The 18,346-nt window shown below is 39.4% G+C and overlaps 1 protein-coding gene across 16 annotated transcripts in view; it reads left to right on the forward strand.

The window, feature by feature from the left end:
* Positions 1-18,346, forward strand: part of ENPP2 (ectonucleotide pyrophosphatase/phosphodiesterase 2) — a 113,520-nt gene that overhangs the window by 67,188 nt on the left and 27,986 nt on the right. For 8 of the 16 annotated variants that reach the window (XM_013996523.3, XM_013996525.3, XM_013996524.3 and 5 more), the window contains exons 12-18: positions 5,428-5,583; positions 7,626-7,734; positions 10,477-10,602; positions 14,373-14,404; positions 15,120-15,247; positions 17,648-17,735; positions 17,900-17,987. In XM_013996523.3, coding sequence (XP_013851977.1) covers positions 5,428-5,583; positions 7,626-7,734; positions 10,477-10,602; positions 14,373-14,404; positions 15,120-15,247; positions 17,648-17,735; positions 17,900-17,987 — 727 coding nt within the window. The remainder of the gene's footprint in view (positions 1-5,427; positions 5,584-7,625; positions 7,735-10,476; positions 10,603-14,372; positions 14,405-15,119; positions 15,248-17,647; positions 17,736-17,899; positions 17,988-18,346) is intronic. The other 8 variants (XM_005662883.4, XM_005662884.4, XM_021088984.2 and 5 more) reach the window with 1 other exon arrangement.

Below are 18,346 nucleotides of genomic sequence, written 5' to 3' on the forward strand. Positions count from 1 at the left end.
TCTGCCTGAGGTGAACTGGAGTCCCTGGGTAACCTAATCTACTGGCTTTGTTTCAGGATTTGTGCAAAGTCTTTGGGTAAGTTTGTATCTGCAAGCTGGATACAGAGTCAAAGAACTGTAAGTGTTAAAACATTTTTAAAAATCTTAAACATACTTGTTTTTCTTACAGGAACTTCATTTCAGGTTGGTTTGATATTGAAACATATCCTAAACTTGGTGTTTATAAGAGGGGATCTCTTCCAGCCCTGCAGCCATCTATCAAAAGATGCAATATCAGAAAGGGTTGGCATTGGCCCTCGCTGGGATAGGAGGTGAAAAAGAATCTGGAGATGAAACCTGCAATACAAAACATTGCAGCTGGAGTTCAGGTCCCTTAAAATAATTCTACAGTTCAGGGAGTAGCTCTAATATCCTTAGCAGGTACAAGCGACCTAGCCAATATGATAGCACCAGATATTTTTTCTCTGATAGATCTTCACATAGGTACACACCTTTGAGACTATCCCCATGATCGAGATACAAACATATCTATCAACCCCGAAGTGAAACAAAAGTTGTTTTGGCTATGCCCACAGCATGTGGAAGTTCCCAGGTCTGGGATTGAACTTGAGCCACAGCAATGACAACGCCGAATCCTTAACTGCTAGGCCACTAGGAACTCTAGAAACAGATTATTATTATTATTATTGTCTTTTTGTCTTTTTGCCTTTTCTAGGGCTGCTCCACTGCCTATGGAGGTTTCCAGGCTAGGGGTCTAATCGGAGCTGTTGCTTCCGGCCGACACCAGAGCCACAGCAATGCGGGATCTGAGCCATGTCTGCAACCTACACCACAGCTCACGGCAACACCAGATCCTTAACCCACTGAGCAAGGCCAGGGATTGAACCCGCAACCTCGTGGTTCCTAGTCGGATTCATTAACCTCTGAGCCACGACGGGAACTCCAGAAACAGATTCTTAATTAAGGGAAATATACTGTTGAATGAATCTGTTCAATAGAGCAGCGTGACACCCTTTTTTCCAACATTCAGGAATCTTAGAAAACAATCAGTAAGGTAGTATCCAGTATAACTTCTAATTCAGGAAATGAGAAAGGTTTGGTGATGTTTTATTATGTTCCTCTTTCATTGAGAGATGAAAATCTTCTCATTGATTCAGCACAAATCATTTTAAAATATGCTGGGATTTGCAAATCTAAATCTTTCAAAATCTTAAATGTTTTCCACCTCTCTTTCTTATTAGGGTGGTGAGGTCTATATCAATCTAATAAAACTTGATTTTGGATGAGAAATTATTTCATAAACTCTTTGATAATAGGAACTCCCTCTTATTTTCTGATAGCCAATGGCAACACTGCTGGCTGTAATTAAGTTTATGATGTTCAGCTTAGGGATGACTAAAGAAATACGGATAAGTGAGTCTTAGTTTAAGTATTTTTGAACAAAATGCAGCATATCTAAACAAAGGCAGTAAATACTAAGGAGCCATAAATATTTCTGAATGCTTGAACATCAGTGGTGATTTTTTTAAGCCCTGGAAACTAACGGCTGTGTGAAACCATTCTTAGTTTGCCTTAAATCATTGAAGTCATATACATCTGATGCTCTTTTTCCTATCCCTTTGATGTTTAACCACTGGTGCATGATTATGAAACACAAATGATAAAATGAGATAAACATCTGCATACATGAAATACAAATCTTATTCTTGCCAGAGCAGGCATGGCCGTTTTATCTTTAGGATGATTTTCTCTGAGATTAATCTAAAATGAACAAAAGGAACCGCATTTTATTAAAATGTTAAAAAAAACAAAAAACCCAAACCCTAAGCAGTTCCATGTGCCCTATTAAATGTTCAGTTTTGCTTGGATAAAGGACCCTGTGGCATAGGCAGAGAATGGTATAGCTTTCTTTTAAAAGCAAAAGGCTAGAGCTTAAAGAGATTAGGGGCTACTCCAGTTGCTTGGCTGATAAATAAACTTGGGCTAGAACTTCTGACTCCCAGACCAGGGAACCATTTAATTCTCCTTCAGTCCAGGAGATAAGCAAAGTGGCCCATTAATAACTATGTTCAAACCATATAGAACATCTCCTTTTGTCAAAAATTGGCTTTTTACAATACAGAGGAGGTATAATTCTTATCATTTTCATTTCCTTAGCAGTTGCATGACTTCGCAATATAAGATGTTATCCACGAACATCTCTGGATTCCTAATATGCATAATTCAGTTGTAATTACTTATCTGAAAGTACGTATGTGTATTTTAATTGAGAAATAATCTAAAAGGTTTCTTTTTTAAGTACCAAGCAGTGATAAATGAAGCATAATATAGGATGCTTTGATTTGCTGTAATGATGGTTCTATGCTCAGGAGTTTCATAAATATGCAAACTTTTTTTTTTCCCTGAGTATTTTGGAATTAAAAGTTGGAGGTATTCATGCTATGTTCTTTTTAGTATTACTACTTTCTTATAACTGGGATATTCTCATACATCTATGAGGTAAAACACCTATGATGAGATATCTTGGAATGTATTTTAAGTTATGATAACCTGAGAACCAGGTCACTGTGTTATGCTAAGGCAAGGGATATTTTTAGATTCCAGCTATTTCTCATTTGCTTCTAGGAATCTTATTTTTTGCTGAAAGAAAAGCAAACCAGTTTACACTTCTAAGACATGAAACCAAAGCCACCAAAACCTCTTTTCTATAGTAGGCAAATTGGTTTATTTCCCCATTTACCCCTCATCTACATTTATTGTGCATGTAAAATTTTACTAGCTGAAATATTATTTTAAAATCAGTAACATTATCTTTTACATCTAATGAGGATATATCTTGCATTTGAAATTTAACTGAAATGATTCAATCTAGCAAGATGTGTGCTACAACACAGTCGACATTCGTGCTTTATTCGCTTAATATTTGGGTATACTTTTTTCAGAATGATTCACAAAGGTTATTAAATGAGATGACCAAACTTGGGCTAAAGGCTTCAAGAAATGGTGTATTGCTCCTGGTTTCGTAGTGTAATGGTGAATGTTCAGAAATATGCTTGCTTTTGGTTATTGGCGCAATCTTTTTTCTATTTGACCTTCTTTGCTTTCTCTGTGACTCTTCATTCGGCTGCTCTTCCAGGCCTAGAGGCAGAGCTTTGGCTGGCTAGTTCCTACCTTCAGATGGCAAAGTATCCTTCTGAAAAGCAGGGACATTCGCCCCTCTACTCCCCATCCTTTTAATAACCTCAGGCTATGTCCTCTAAAGTCAGACTAAAGAATGGCTGGTCAGTAAAAACTTAGCTTTCATCTACCTCTAACATTCGAAGAAGGAAATACATGCAACATAATCACTGGATGAAAACTCATTTTGACTAAATCCTATCTCTCCTGCTGCTCCTCTAACCTGCTGCAATCGGTGACACCTTTGGTGTCTTTGGAATGTTGAGGTCTCTTGCAAATGGCCGAGTTTCTGACGGGCAGACTTGAGCTCCAGCTGAATGTATTTGGTGACCATGACATGGTAAACCCTCTTTTTCCTTTTGCTTCTCTTCTCGTGGAGAATTGGCTAAAACTAGAAGCATTTCAAAAACCAAACCAAACCAGAGTCTGTGGGGCTGTGTCCTTGGACTGCTCTGCCTGAGAGAGAGGATGAGGCAGAGTGGAAGTGCCTTTGCAGTTGCTTGCTCTGGAAACAGTGAAATCGCATGGCAGATGGCCTTCTTTTTTGGATACACTAACATGGATCCTCCTCTTGCCCCTCCTTGCATCTGAATGATTCTCGAACAGTCCCACCAAGAGAAATCAGCTAGGGAGACAGCAAGGCTTGCTGCTTTAATTCACCTTTGCACCATCAGCAAATCAGGGGTCTGTTTTTCTCCAGCATTTGGAAGTCCCAAAAGGTTATCTTCCTCACTCAGGTTATGTGTCAGCCTTCACTGCTTGATAGGTTTTCAAAACAAGATGCGCAGTACTGCCACCCCATGACCACCACCCCACCACCTAAAGTGGAATTCTTTTTTTTTTTTTCCCCCACCAAATCTCTGGAGTGGTTTATTTTACAACTTAGGCAAGTTTTAGGGTAAAGTTTTTTTTTTTTTTTTTTTCGTTTTTTTAAAGTTTCATTGAAGTACAGTTGATTTACAGTGTTGTGATAACTCTGCTTTACAAGAGAGTGGTGATTCAGTTATACATGTACACACATCCATTGTTTTTCAGATTCTTTTCCCATGTAGATTATCACAGAACATTGGATAGAGTTTCCTGGGCTATACAGCACGTCCCCATTGGCCAATCACAAAGGGGATTTCTAACAGAAAGAGTATAAGTAGACTCTTTTCTTTTCTTTCTTTTTTTTTGTCTTTTTTTTTTTTTTTTTGTCTTTTTAGGGCCATACCCGAGGCATATGGAGGTTCCCTGGCTAGGGGTCTAATTGGAGCTATTTCTGTCAGCCTACGCCAGAGCCACAGCAATGCCAGATCCGAGCCACTTCTGCAACCTACACACAGCTCAAGGCAATGCCAGATTCTTAACCCACTGCATGAGGCCAGAGATCGAACCTGAAACCTCATGCTTCCTAGTCAGATTCGTTTCTGCTGCGCCAAGACAGGAACTCCAAGTAGACTCTTTATATATATATATATATATATATATATATATATATATATATATATATATATATCAAGATGAAGAGATCTTGATGACTTTTTATATTTTACCTAATTTTACAAGAGGATTTTATTTATTTATTTTTTTTACAAGAGGATTTTAAAAAAGACAGTTCTATTTATGGTCACCTCTTGGCTTTCTATTTCTCTGTACCAGAAACTTAAATCATCAGTGAGAAGTTCTCTTTCCTGATTTGTAGAAGTACATTCATGGCCAAGGAGGATTGCTTGGTATTTATGTTTCATTCCACCCTTGGCTTCATTTTTTTTTTTCCCTAATCCTTCCCAAGGATTGGGTATATTTGGTGGTATGAACCTGTCAAAATCTGAATTGGAACCACCTGCATGAATCCCTTTGTGCCTTGGGATGACCAAGTGACTAGTGTTCTATTTAGCTTTCAGCTACTACTTTATACATGGGGAGCTTTTCATAACTAAGGGCCAGTCTCTCCATAATGCAAGAGTTATGGGACATAACTCTGTGTCACCTTCAGGTGTATCCATGAGTAGGCTCCTCATCCAAATGAGACCCACATGACTAGATTTTCTTAAATCATATTCTTGTTCTCAGTGAAGAAGCTGCAGTAGCAGCATCAAGATCGATTTAGAAGGCTTCTCTCTATAGAGTTCCCTGAATCATCCCTCATACCAACTTCTTTGCACTTAAGAAGTCTTGCTGACCCCAGATGGCAAAGTGTGAGCTTTAATATCTGACCCAGAAGGACAGACGACTTCTGAGTCCAGACATCTCTATCCGCCAGTACAGGAGAGTAGTTATGGTTCACCTTTTACTCCGGCTAAGAGACCTAAGAGGAAGGTTACCCCTAAGAGGAGACAGGAAAGACCAGTTACTCCTCCAAAGAAAAGAAGAAGAAAATTACATAGGATGGATCATTATGCCGCGGAAACTCGTCAGGACAAAGTAAGTTTATCTATTGTTCCAAAGCTTTGTGGTGGGCAGATCTGAGTTGAAGGTTTCCTTCAGTGCCTTGGTTTGAAAATCAGCTGAATAAGTTTCAGAAAAAATCTAGTGCCTCATCCTTGGCTTTGAGTCCAGAAGAATCTGGTACTTCAGAGGTTAACACTGATCTGAAGAGTTCTTGAGCTTTCAGCCAGAAAAACAAACAAACAAACAAACAAAACTCCTTCTACTTTCTTTAGAGTTAGTTGCCCCAAAACTAGTAAGAACATTTAGGTTTAGATGAGTGTTAAGAAGGCTATTGGTTTTGCTTGTGCTTTTCCACAGTATTTGTCCCAGCAGTTTGTAGCCTTGAATCTTGAGAACAACCCAGCAAAGTAGTTGGGGAAATCCTCAGACAGGACAGATTAGAACTCAGTAGAATATTGAATTAGATTAGTGGTCTGTACCTTCCGAGTTCAGAAGAGGTCTTAGGTGATAGATAAAGGAAGAGCTGAGACAGGAGGAGAGAGGAAACAATGGGTAGACAGAGTTGAGTGTGTTTTCTTATAGAGATAACAGTGATGTGTATGTACTCTTCTATTAAATTCAGAATAGCCTATAGTTTGTTATATTTCCTGAAACCTCCAGACACTTATGAGGCACTATCTTATTTATGGTTGTTTGAACTAATCACTAAGAAGTAAGCTCTGGATTTTAACCTGAGTCATCTTGTTGGGTAAAGGAAAATAATTTGTTGCCAAGGGTTGACATGTGTCCTGCATTTGGTATTTCTTTGTCTAGGTGAAGGTCTTAGAAGAGAGCATTGTTTACTTGGAAGCAAATACCACTAAGTCCACCATCTGTTAGTCTCTTCATTCTGAAACTTTCACTTGTGACTTAGTCCTTTGGACAGAATTTGAACTACACTTGTCATGAAAACAAGTTTATACCTGATTTTACTAATGCCGTGATATGAGGAAATGTATTGAGTCATCTGAGAAGAGGCTAATGGAAGATAATATTTATGAAAATATTTCTGTGTCTCGGTGAAAAAAGATATGCAGATCCCTTCTGTTCTTATCTCAGTCATCTTGAGTGGATGTATGTGATTGTAACTCAGTTGCCAAATTCAGCTAAAGTATTGTCAAGTGTTTGTCTGATGGGATGTTTCTTTAAAATCTTTCCATTGCACAAAAATGAGAAGGAGAGGGAAGTCTCTAGTATGTGGGGGCACTTAACGCTGTCAGAAACTTCCATTTGGAGCAAGAACATGAGTGATGGGTTATGCTTCTTATGCTTTGAAATACTCTTTGGAGAACTGAGTTTTCATTTTTTTGTTAGGCTTTTAAATAAGAAATATTCTAGAACAAGCTCAGTGATTCACTTCTGATTAAGTTTGGATTATTGTGGATTTTAATTTTACTCAAAATCAACTTGAAAGGGACTCAACCGAGAGGGAGTGTAGTAGCTTGCTTCTTAGAAGAGGTCCTTCTGTTAAGAATCTATTGTTGTTGGAAATGGACAGTTCAGTTTTTTGGAACATTAGATGGATCTCATTGTGTTAATGATGTTCTAATTTGGCGTCTAGTGGAAGGTTACCACTGAACCTCAGAACTGCTTTTGATTCACTTTGCCTCCATCTTCTTGCTATGGTTCAAAGCTTAGGTGATTTCATGTGGGATACAGGAGGCTTAAACTATCCATCTGACTTTCTGCTCACTCTCAAAATTCTTGGATTTAAAGAACATTGTTACATTTTAGAAAGGCCATTTTTTTTTCCTCCAAAAAAGAATTGCCCTTAATGTTTCTATTTTTATATCAAAGACTCTTGAAAGGGATTGGTTGAGGAGAGGTTTTGTGTTCCCGAAAGAACACAAATATAAATGCTTAGATCAACTTACCATTAAGAATGGCAGGAAAATCCCCCTAGACAAAGCTCTGCCTCTGGGCCTGAAGTTTTCTTTCCAGAATATTCTAGGGGTAGAAGATCTATGAGATACTGAAAGAAACAAAACAAAACAAAACACAAAACACCTCAGGGACTAATTTGCTCCTTTTTCCAGATGACAAATCCTCTGAGGGAAATTGACAAAACAGTGGGGCAATTAATGGATGGGCTGAAACAACTAAAGCTGCATCGCTGTGTAAATGTCATCTTTGTTGGAGACCATGGTAAAGCTTTGTTTCTTCTTTGCTAATTGGGTAGATAGATAATATTTCCTGATGGCTTTGGGGAAAGCCTTGCTCTCAGAAATCCCAGGCTGTATTCTTCACCTCCTTCCCCATTTCTTCAGGATAGGGAAAGAAATCAAGCCATGACTCAAAACTATGAGATGGCCTGAAACGACCCTGTGTTCATTTTAATCAAAACCAGGGACTTCCTGTATCTTGCTCTTCTTTGCAGGAAAAGCCTTTCTACGAAAATCTGTATCTTATTAAAGATTTGCTGACAATTCACTTGTGATATTAAGAGCTTCCTCTGTGAACATGACATATCCCTGCTAGCCACATCCCCAAAAAGAGCCCACAGAATTCCACATGAAAAATAAAATAAAATAAATTTAAACATGATGAAAAGGCAGAGACATAGGCTTCTTGTTAAAGAAGTGGCATATAAGTAAAATGATTTCCATGCATTCACTGAGTGAATTTGAGACCCAAACCAGAGGACCCTGCTTCAGTAGACAAGACTGTTAAAGAGAAGAAGAAGCAACTGAGGAAGCAGTTCCTCTAAATCACAGTATAAAGTAGAAAAATTCATGAATCAAGAGCATCATGAATATTATAAGCTTATAGAGCTAGAGAGGGGCCATCAGAGAGCATTCTTATTTCACAGGTATGCAGACTGTGTTCCTGAGAGTGTGTCCTGCATTCCAGAACTAGCAAATAGAAATCATGACCCTGAAATATGGGCTGCTCCCATCTAGGAGAAGGTTTGGAAGAAGAAAATTGGTTGACTCTTTGGTAGTTCTGTTAAGAAGAGAAGAGAAATCTCCCTAATCAAAACTCTGCTCTGGGCCTGAAGTTTTCTTTATAGAATATTCTATAAGATCTGTGAGGAAGGAAGGAAGGAAGGAAGGAAGGAAGAAAAGCCCTGGAACTTACTTGCTCTTTTTCGGGGACTAAATGTGACCATCTGCAAAGTCATGCTCCATGAGTTTGACTTGGTGGAGCTGTAGATAGATAGGATGGAGAATTTGGAGTATGTGACACAGCTGATCAATTTAAGTTGCCCAGAAGTGTCAAGAATATTTGGTCACATGGTGGAGCCAGATGTCTAAGAAGGAGGTGGGTCCCAGTGAATCACAAGCTAGAGCATTGCCAAATTCTTGGCTAGATTAAAACCTTGTCTTACCAGTGTGCAGGCTTCTGAGATGAATAGATTGCACAGCATCTCTTTCTTCAAAGGTAGTATTTCAGAGTCTGGGCTTTAGAGTAAGAATGAGTTTCACTGGAGTTCACATTACCCTATGCCACTTAAAAGCCTTTCCAAGTCTCAGCCTCTTCGTCTGTAAAATGAGAACAGTAATACCACCTACACTGAGTCTAAAGGGTGAAAGGTGATGATGCTTGAGAAGCACTTTGAAAGCAGGAGAGATGGTTCACCACTGGAGTGGCATAAATGATTTAGAAGTATAACAAATGGAAGACCCTTATAGTCTTCCATTAATATGTATTTAGAGACTTCTCTTTCCTGGGTTAACCTTATGCTAGAACATAATAGCTATTTACTGTTTCTAGTTTTCTTTCTGAGGTTTTTAAATGTTAAAAGACAAGATATATAGCCTTTGTGCTATTTTGGGATAAATTTTTCTCTATCTTCCAATTAGTATTAAAAAGAAAAGGGGGGGAGGGTCTGGATCTGGGATCCCAGCAGGTACTACTTTGAATTTCATCAGATCTGGGTTACTTTGGGTTATATTTCTTTATTCCAAAACCTTACAGAATCCTTTCAGAATCATTCGTGTTCCCTCTCTTAAAGAATATTCAGATATTGGATTGTGCAAAGCAACATGTCATGCCTTCATAGCTCCATCTCATCGCATAAATTCTGAAATGACAATAAAGTTCTCCATAGTTTATGATTCTAAGTTTTGCATTTGTTTTGTTTTAATTATTTTTTAACATTGATCAAGAAATTTTCCTTGATAGGAGGCAGGAAACAAATTATGGGTGGGGACAATATTTGGTTGGTTTAAAAAATTCCCTACCTAGACCTTTTTGGTATCCTAGTTGCTAGCCTTCAGTTTTGACTGATTACCTTGTTTACAGCTTGTTTTCAACGTTATTTTGTTTTTCAGTTTGGGTGGTCATTAGGGCTGACATTTTTCTTTCTCATCTCTTGTTGCCAGTATTGTTTTTTCAGTAACATCCAAGGCCACCAGTGGAGGCAGATTGAGGACTGGTGATTATCTGGTATTCAAATCGGGAGATATGTTAGAGAGAGAGAGCTGGAAAATGACATTTTATTAAAAGAGATGCAGAACTATATATTCCAGTTACTTACACCACCCCCAGCTGGGAAGAGTTTAAAGTAATCTAGGATTTTTTTCTTTTTAAAGAATACATCTTTTGCATGACTGTGTAAATTTTTTTTTTTTTTTTAGAAGATCATGGTTATTTCCTTGTCTTGCTGTTTTTGCTGAGTGACTTAAAATGGCAATTGAGGTGATGCCTTTGCAGCCTTCTAGTGCTTCAAGATGATAGGACTAAATCTAAGCCTGGTGAAAAGATTATATCAAGAAGCATCACAAAATTCAAAGTCAAGTTAAGAAATCTCAAAAGAGAGGGATCCTCACATTAAGTTGTTAAAAATAAATTAAGGAAATGCCTGAATATTATTTTTTGTGTCTGCATTGAGATGTTAATTTTACAGTTGCCTGAAAAGAATTTTTTCTTTTCCTTTGCCCCTAGGAATGGAAGATGTCACATGTGATAGAACTGAATTTTTGAGCAATTACCTGACTAATGTGGATGACATTACCCTAGTGCCTGGAACACTAGGAAGAATTCGACCCAAATTTAGTAATAATGCTAAATGTAAGTTGCCTCTTAACATGCTAAGTTGTTAAGGTGGTGATTTAGTGGAGAGAGACAGGGCTTGTTCCCTGAAGGCGGGCTCACTTGGATGGAAATCCTGGCTCTGCTACTTCTTTGCCTTTATTTATTTATTTATTTTTTCTTTGTCTTTTCTAGGGCTGCACACGTGACACATGGAGGTTCCCAGGCTAGGGGTGTAATCAGAGCTGTAGCCACAGCCAGAGCAACCTGGGATCCAAGCCACCTCTGTAACCTACACCACAGCTCACGGCAATGCCGGATCCTTAACCCATTGAGCGAGGCCAGGGATCCACCCCGCAAACTCATGGTTCCTAGTTGGATTCGTTAACCACTGAGCTATGATGGGAACTCCCGTGTCTCTGCTACTTCTGAGCTTAGTAAACTTGAATAAATCATTTAAACTCTAAACCTCAGGAATTTTTTTTTTTAATCTGAAAAAAATGGAATCATGATAACAGCTAGCTCATAGGATTGCTGTGAAAATAAATCTATGTATATCATGTAGAATAGTTCCTGGCCCATGGTAGCATTATGTAAATATTTGCTCTTGTTTTTATCATGTGGAAAATACACTTAATTTGAGGCATGTGTATAACCATAAACTTCTGTTTACAAGAGAAAAACTTTCCAACAAGAGGCGCAGGCTTACTCTTCAGCTGAAGCGAGGGAGTCCATAGCATAGTGGGCAGAACCTCTCTCAGAGACTCTCTTGAACCTTTCTAGAAGCCTGGTTAAAGGGGACTTGTCACCTTTGTAAAAGTGATTGACAGAACCCGGGAGGAGAAACTCTGAAGCCCTTGAAAAGTGGCAGCTGTTTTGAAAGATTAGAAGTAAAATAAGCAGGACTACTCTTATCACTTATGTTTTACCCATTCGGTTATGCTATACCACTGACAAGAACTTTAATTTACGGGCTAAGATGTTTTACACGCTGCCCAACCACCTAGCTTCTGAGAAGCTTGTAGTTTTATTGGAGACATGCTGCATTTTGGAAAAAGAAAATCCTTTAGCATTTTCAGCCTTGGGAATAAGACACCATTGGCACCAAGCATAAAACTTTGGAAAATTAAGTTTTTCCCAAACGAAGTTCCTGAGTCAACACAAATGGGAACTGTTCCAAGGTCAGCTCCAGGCAACGTTGTGAAATAAACAGAACGGTGGTGTCTCTGCCTTCTCTTTTCTATGCTTTTTTTGTCCTCTGTGTCCTCTCTTCTCTTCTGTTTACTTGACATAGGCAAGCCCTTGCTAGAGTCTTGATTTAGTATTTGCATTTTAGGGTTTACGCCAGAAAGTTTTTGTCTAATTTGAAAGGTGTTTGAGACACCAGTAAAAGTAATAGGGAGGTTGTTTTGGGGAGGGGAGGGAGAAATAACTTTCCTGGTAACGAATCCATGAGGATTCGGGTTCGATCCCTGGCCTCACTCATTGGGTTAAGGATCTGGTGTTGCTGTGAGCTGTGGTGTAGGTCACAGACACGGCTCAGATCCTGCATTGCTGTGGCTGTGACATAGGCCGGCGGCTACAGCTCTGATTCGACCCCTAGCCTGGGAACTTCCATATTCGCCGGGTGCAGCCCGCAAAAGACAATAAGCAAACAAACAAATAAATAAATGTTATCATTTAACCAATAGTTAAATGTCTTGTATTTTACAAAACGCATTCATACATTTTGAGGGAGACAGTAGAGGGAGGTAGTGAGGAGCACGGACGATGGTGGCAGATGTCTGGGTTCAAATCCCAGCTCTGCCCGCTGTTCTCACTGTGACCTTGGGCCAGCTACTTAGACACCCTGTGCCTCGCCTGTAGTTTCCTTACCTGTAACTTAAGGATTGCTGGGAAGATTAAATGAGAGATCATCTACATATCACTTAGATTAGTGCTTAGCACAGAGTCAAAGCTGTATAAATGGTAGTTATGGTGCTGGATATTTTCGTCCCATCACTCTTTTAGTCAGACACATGACACATCTTACTGCATCCTTACAAGGGCCCTGTGTAATAGGTATTATCATCTTCTGTAAACAGCAACCAAGGCTCAGGGAGAGGTATAGTAATTGGCTAAGTGTATGACAGTAGGTGGTAGAGCTGGAGTAGAAATACAGAGGCTTTGCTAATTCTTAAATACCACCCTGTGCTGGGTTTCTCTTCCGCTCTCTGGGAACTACTAGCATAAGAGGGCTGAGTATTTCAGAGTTGAAGGATTGGTGTCACACACATGGACTCAAGCATTTGTTTTCTCCTAGAGATTCTCTGGGATTTATCTGAGCACAGAATTGCACCGTGCTATTTATTTTTCTCCATTATTGAAGACTATGAACTGACTCTTTTTGGTCCCTTTGAGGACTGTGATTTATGAGGCCACGGAATGGAGAGGTTCAAAGTGTCTTGTTCAGGCAGATGGCCAGATAGGTCCCAGTGTACATGTCCCCCGTCCCTCCTCCACCACCTTCTAAATGCCCATTGGCTTAGTGAGGATTCTGATAGCACCTACCTCCCAGAGTAGTTGTGAATGATCAGAGGGACAGTGCCTGCAAAGCGCTTACAGAGAGGCTGCCTGTGATATGGATGCAATTGGGGTTAATTATCGTTGCTACCATAACTTATTTGCTTGCCATGAAAAAATGGGCAACTATGTTTTAACCCCAATTTAAGTGGAAAGGAATCCACATTTATCTTTGGATTTCATCGCTTTAGACATAAGATTCTGAACATTGCCTGTGAAGAGTGGATACTTAAACGCTGCAAGGTGAGCTTATTCATGCATTTGCAGCAAATGTGGAAAAATATTTATTTATATTTATTAGCAAATGTTTACTGAGTGCTTATAATGCACCAGGCCCTGGGGATGCAGCAGGAAATGACAGAGACGTGACCTGCTCTACTGATGTTTAAATACCAGAGTGGGTGCCTCATGACTGCCGGTATCTCTTCTGAATGCTGCTTCCCTTTTCTGCTGATTCTGTAATGACATGCTGAAGCAAATTTTTTGAAAACAAAACAAAATCCAACCAACCTACAATCTCCTCTTTCTTTCCACACCCCCCAAAAGGAGACCTTCAGATAATATAATCCTGTCCACAGTTTATACACAGCCATCATTTACATAGTTTTGCTTTTAGCTAGTTCAGGGTATTGACTAAAATATCCTTTGTTTGCTGGTAGTGGAAATAGAGGAGATGCATACATGTGTGTATCTGTGGCTGGAAAGGGGGCAGCTACCTATGTAATTAGACCTGTGATGTAACTGAGAAAACAAAACTCCCCTTAGGAAAAAAAAAATAACTCAATGGATTAGAAGATTCATCTTAAAAGTGGATGATCACTTGTTTCAAAAATCTGCAGATAAATAGCAAGTTACATTAAAAGCCCCAAATGCTCAGTTTAGTTCCTGATGTTAAATTTCAAACAAACTAAATCCAGGCTCCAGAGGGACCATTTGGGAGAGGTTACAGCAGCGATTTACCCAGCAATATCCTGGTGCTCTGAAAGGAGGAATTCTCTTCCAGAAAGCTTGATCTGGACTTAGTAGGGACATTTACCATAGAAATTGTTCCACTTATTTAGCTGCATTTCATTTCCTGAAACAGTGAATACCTACACACAGTTTGACATATATTCTAAACAAAATCTAAGGTGATAGCTCTTCTAGGAGAAAAAAAAAAAAGAATCGAGTCTCTTGCTGCAAAATTAATTTCTCCCTGTGATGGTTGTCAACTTTTTTGAAATCTTTCTCCTTCTCTCTTTGAACAGATGACCCTAAAGTTATTATGGCTAATCTCACGGTAAGTGCTGCATGTCGCCAGGCTTCTGCCCTTGGAGGGTGTTCCACACTCCCACCTCTGGTGTTTGCCTCCTCTGTGGGAGGAAAGGGACATTTTCCTCACTGCCTTGCCATCCTGTATATTTGTTTCCCTGAGAGCTTTCAAAACGTCTGGCCTGTGGACAGCTGCAGGCTCCCTAATGGTCTTGGCAGTGATACAGAATGAGATTATTTGATCTTGCCATGAGATCTGAAAAGTATTCATTCATGATTAAACAGATCCTTGCTCTTTCTGAACCAGATCTGCCCACCACCCTGTTCCATCTTTTCCCCATCCAGGACAGAGACCTTACAAGCACGTGAGACTGTAACCACACAGGCCTGGACATGCACCCTCTTCCCTTCCACCCCATCTTCCCACCCCTTGACTTGGGAAAAGTCTTAACTGCATTGTGATTTGCTCTTGGTGGTGGCCTTACGAGTCAGGAATGTATCTTAAAAATGTCTAACTCCCCTCTGATAACCTTCCACGTCTTCTTCAAAGTTATCTAATCCTCTTTGAAATCTATTTGTTTTCAGCTTTTGTTATTTGATTATGGGTTACTAAATTCCACTTATCCACTAATTAGCCTTTTGTTTTTTTAACTTAAAACCTCCTTCATATTTTTAGAGAGTGAATGTCTTGGTCTTTTCTTGAAGTCGCTCCATCTAAAATTCAACGTCCATTCACATTTCAGTGTAAGAAACCCGATCAGCACTTTAAGCCTTACATGAAACAGCACCTCCCCAAACGTTTGCACTACGCCAACAACAGAAGAATTGAGGACATCCATTTACTGGTAGAACGCAGATGGCATGTTGCAAGGTAAGCTGGGGATGGGCTGTCCCTGTTTCTCATCTTATAACCACCACCTTGGCAATCAGAGTATTTTAGGGCCCTTAACCATGATAAAAAGAAATCGCCTTGTTTGAAATTGCGCTGTTTCCGAAGAGTTTGTGTGCTAGCTGAACAATCTGTCTCTGAGACAGTACATCTCTATGTTCCTGATCTTAGCACTTCCCTGTCTCTTCGTAGCCTCTTAGTGCATCTTTGTGTGTTTGTCTCTCTCTCTTTCATTTTTCAAACTTATGTTCTAGCCTCTGTTCTTATTACTTAAGTAAGTCAGAGGTATGGCTGGGACATTGCCTTATCCCACTGGACTAATTTGGACTCCCTTGACAAGACTTAGCCTGTTAGTGACATTTACAGAAGAATTCAGAAGATGTTGTTAACCTTCAAACTTCTGTTACTGTGGGCATGTTTTTCATTGCTTTAAATATTTCAGATGTTTGCTTTGTTTTGAACTACAAAAGACTCTCCAATATGGAAGAGACGATTCCTTGCTCTTGACTCTGGTATAGAATGTGTCTGGAAGCTCTAACCTGTTCCAAAGAGTTGATAATCAAAATCTTAATCCCTTTCGCTCAGACCTGGGAACAGCCTTTCCCACTCACTTTGGCTCTTTCTCCTTAAGAAAAGTACTGTGACTCAGTCTGTAGTAATTACTGAACACCTACTAGGTGCATTTGGGCTATGTACTTGAATGAGTTTACAAGGGAGAGAAGATACCAAGAAAATGTTGGTCCTCTAAGAGCTTGTATCAGCATGGGACATCTGGGGACACAAATGTGATAAATATATAAATATCTTACAGGAATAGTCTCGGGATACATAGAGTTAAATATACAGTATTATGAAGAGATATTATACATGGTCTAGAAATTATTGAAATCAATTAGAACAGACATGGGGAGTATTCAAGGAAAATTTACCAAAATGTGACCAGCATGACTTGGCTGGGTGTATCAGAACATGGGATGGCTTGGAAGAGAGAGCAAATTTGGTACCATTGGTAGGTTTAAGTGAAGAAAACTTGAGAGTTGAATAGGAGTTCAGTAAAAGATGCAGACATTTGAGCAAATTGGCAGAGACCAGAGCCAGGCACTTTAATTGGCAGTAAATCTTTTCAGTGTAACTCTTTTGAGTTGTTGAGGCATATGCACATATCTTATTTTTCTGAAGCTGAAAGTACTTTTCCTAAGAGCAAGGACCCCCAAGTTTAATTTCCTTGTTTTTCCCCAAGCATTTTACTTCACTTTGATATACCTGTAGGCACTTAGCAAATACTTATATTAATAAATATGAAAATGTTTTGGAAAAGTGCTACCTGACCCTAAGCAAAAGGCATCTTCCAGTCACAACAAAGAAGTTCAAATAGTTTTGATGTCTAGAAAGCAAGTTTTCCTTTTATTTCTAAGAAGAGGTGCTGTCTAGATGAGACTTGGCTCTTGTTAGCTATGCCACTGTTACATATGTTATGTGTACCCCTTAGCTATACTCTCTAGTTGTATTACTCGGTAAGTTTGTTGACAGGTAAATTTGTATGCAAACTTTGTTTTATGGAATGCAGATCTCCATTCTTTGATTAAACATCACATATTTTAAAAGGGCCAACTGTGTGCTTGGCATTGATTATAGGTAGGGCTGGGTAGAGAAGTGAGCTAGACAAACACGGTCCCAGAGTGGAGAATCTTACAGCCTTGGAGCTGGGGACGCACATGGGCAGATAGGTGAAGGTTTATGGCAACCCCACATTAAAAAAATCTATCAGTGCCATTTCCCCAACAGTAATATTTTGTTATGATCTTTATTTTTCCATTATAGTTGATTTACAGTGGTTTGTCAATTTCTACTGTACAGCAAGGTTACCCAGTCATATATATATACATACATTCTTTTTCTCACATTATCCTCCATCATCCAACAGCACTGTTTTTAATTAAGGTATGTCCATTGCTTTTTTAGACACACTGCTATTGCACACTTAATAGGCTATAGTATAGCATAACTATAGCTTTTATATGCATGGGGAAACCAAAAACTTCATGAGGCTTGGTTTATAGAGAGATTCTCTTTATTGCCATGGTCTGGGATGTCTCCAAGGTGTGTCTGTACCTGTGACAAGTGCTTCACTCAGTGCAAGCCTGAGGTATGAGGAGGGCACCAGGACTTCAGGTCCCCATTTGTCCTGGGCTGATGGTCAAAGCAGAAGCTCTTGGGGTGAATGAGCAACAGCATCTTTTCATCGTCACAGGGATGATGAAATTAAAATGGAGATGAATATGCTGGTGAAATCCACTTCTTAGAGACTTTAATGACCCTGGAAACTCATTCAAGTAGAGTGATTTCCTGAGAAATCCTGACTGTGCAATTGTTTCTCTCTAGGAAACCTCTGGATGTTTATAAGAAACCATCAGGAAAATGTTTTTTCCAGGGAGACCATGGATTTGATAACAAGGTCAACAGTATGCAGGTATGCTCACAGAACCGTGAATTGAAGTCTGTTTTAGCGATTCTCAGAAGGATGGCAGTGGTGGTGGGAGTGAAGCTGGCAAAGCATTCATAAACTGAGGAAGGGGCCCTGCTGGCTATTGGTAATGCCTAATTTTTTCTGTTTGTTTTCTTTTCTTTTGGAAGACTGTTTTTGTAGGTTATGGCCCAACTTTTAAGTACAAGACCAAAGTGCCTCCATTCGAAAACATTGAACTTTACAATGTTATGTGTGGTAAGTCACTTATTTAATCAAAACCAAGAAAACAATCTAGAGTGAACATCTGAACTTCTTCAGCATCAGAGAAAGAAATGAGGTGTCTGTTTTCTGGGATCACCTCATCTTTTCATGAAAAAAAATGTTGTCATTTGCCTGTTGGTTCAAGGGACAGAATATCATCCCCTACTAAGGCTTCTTTGTCTTCCTTCAACAGTTGACTAATGGGGAGTTTTCCTCGTGTTGCTGTTGGCAGGCTCTGGCTGATCTAACATAGCATTCCAGTTTGACACCACTGGTCAGAGGCCGGGTGAAGCAAGAGCTTCCTCCCACCTCCATTTCTCGCATTGCAGCCCAGTTAAAATTTTGCCAGCTTG

This window comes from Sus scrofa, chromosome 4 (genome assembly GCF_054392235.1).
Source record: "Sus scrofa isolate SSC_HxYL_T2T_F1_AM1 chromosome 4, Sscrofa_HxYL_maternal_Yorkshire_Landrace_v2.0, whole genome shotgun sequence".
Taxonomy (NCBI): Eukaryota; Metazoa; Chordata; class Mammalia; order Artiodactyla; family Suidae; genus Sus; species Sus scrofa.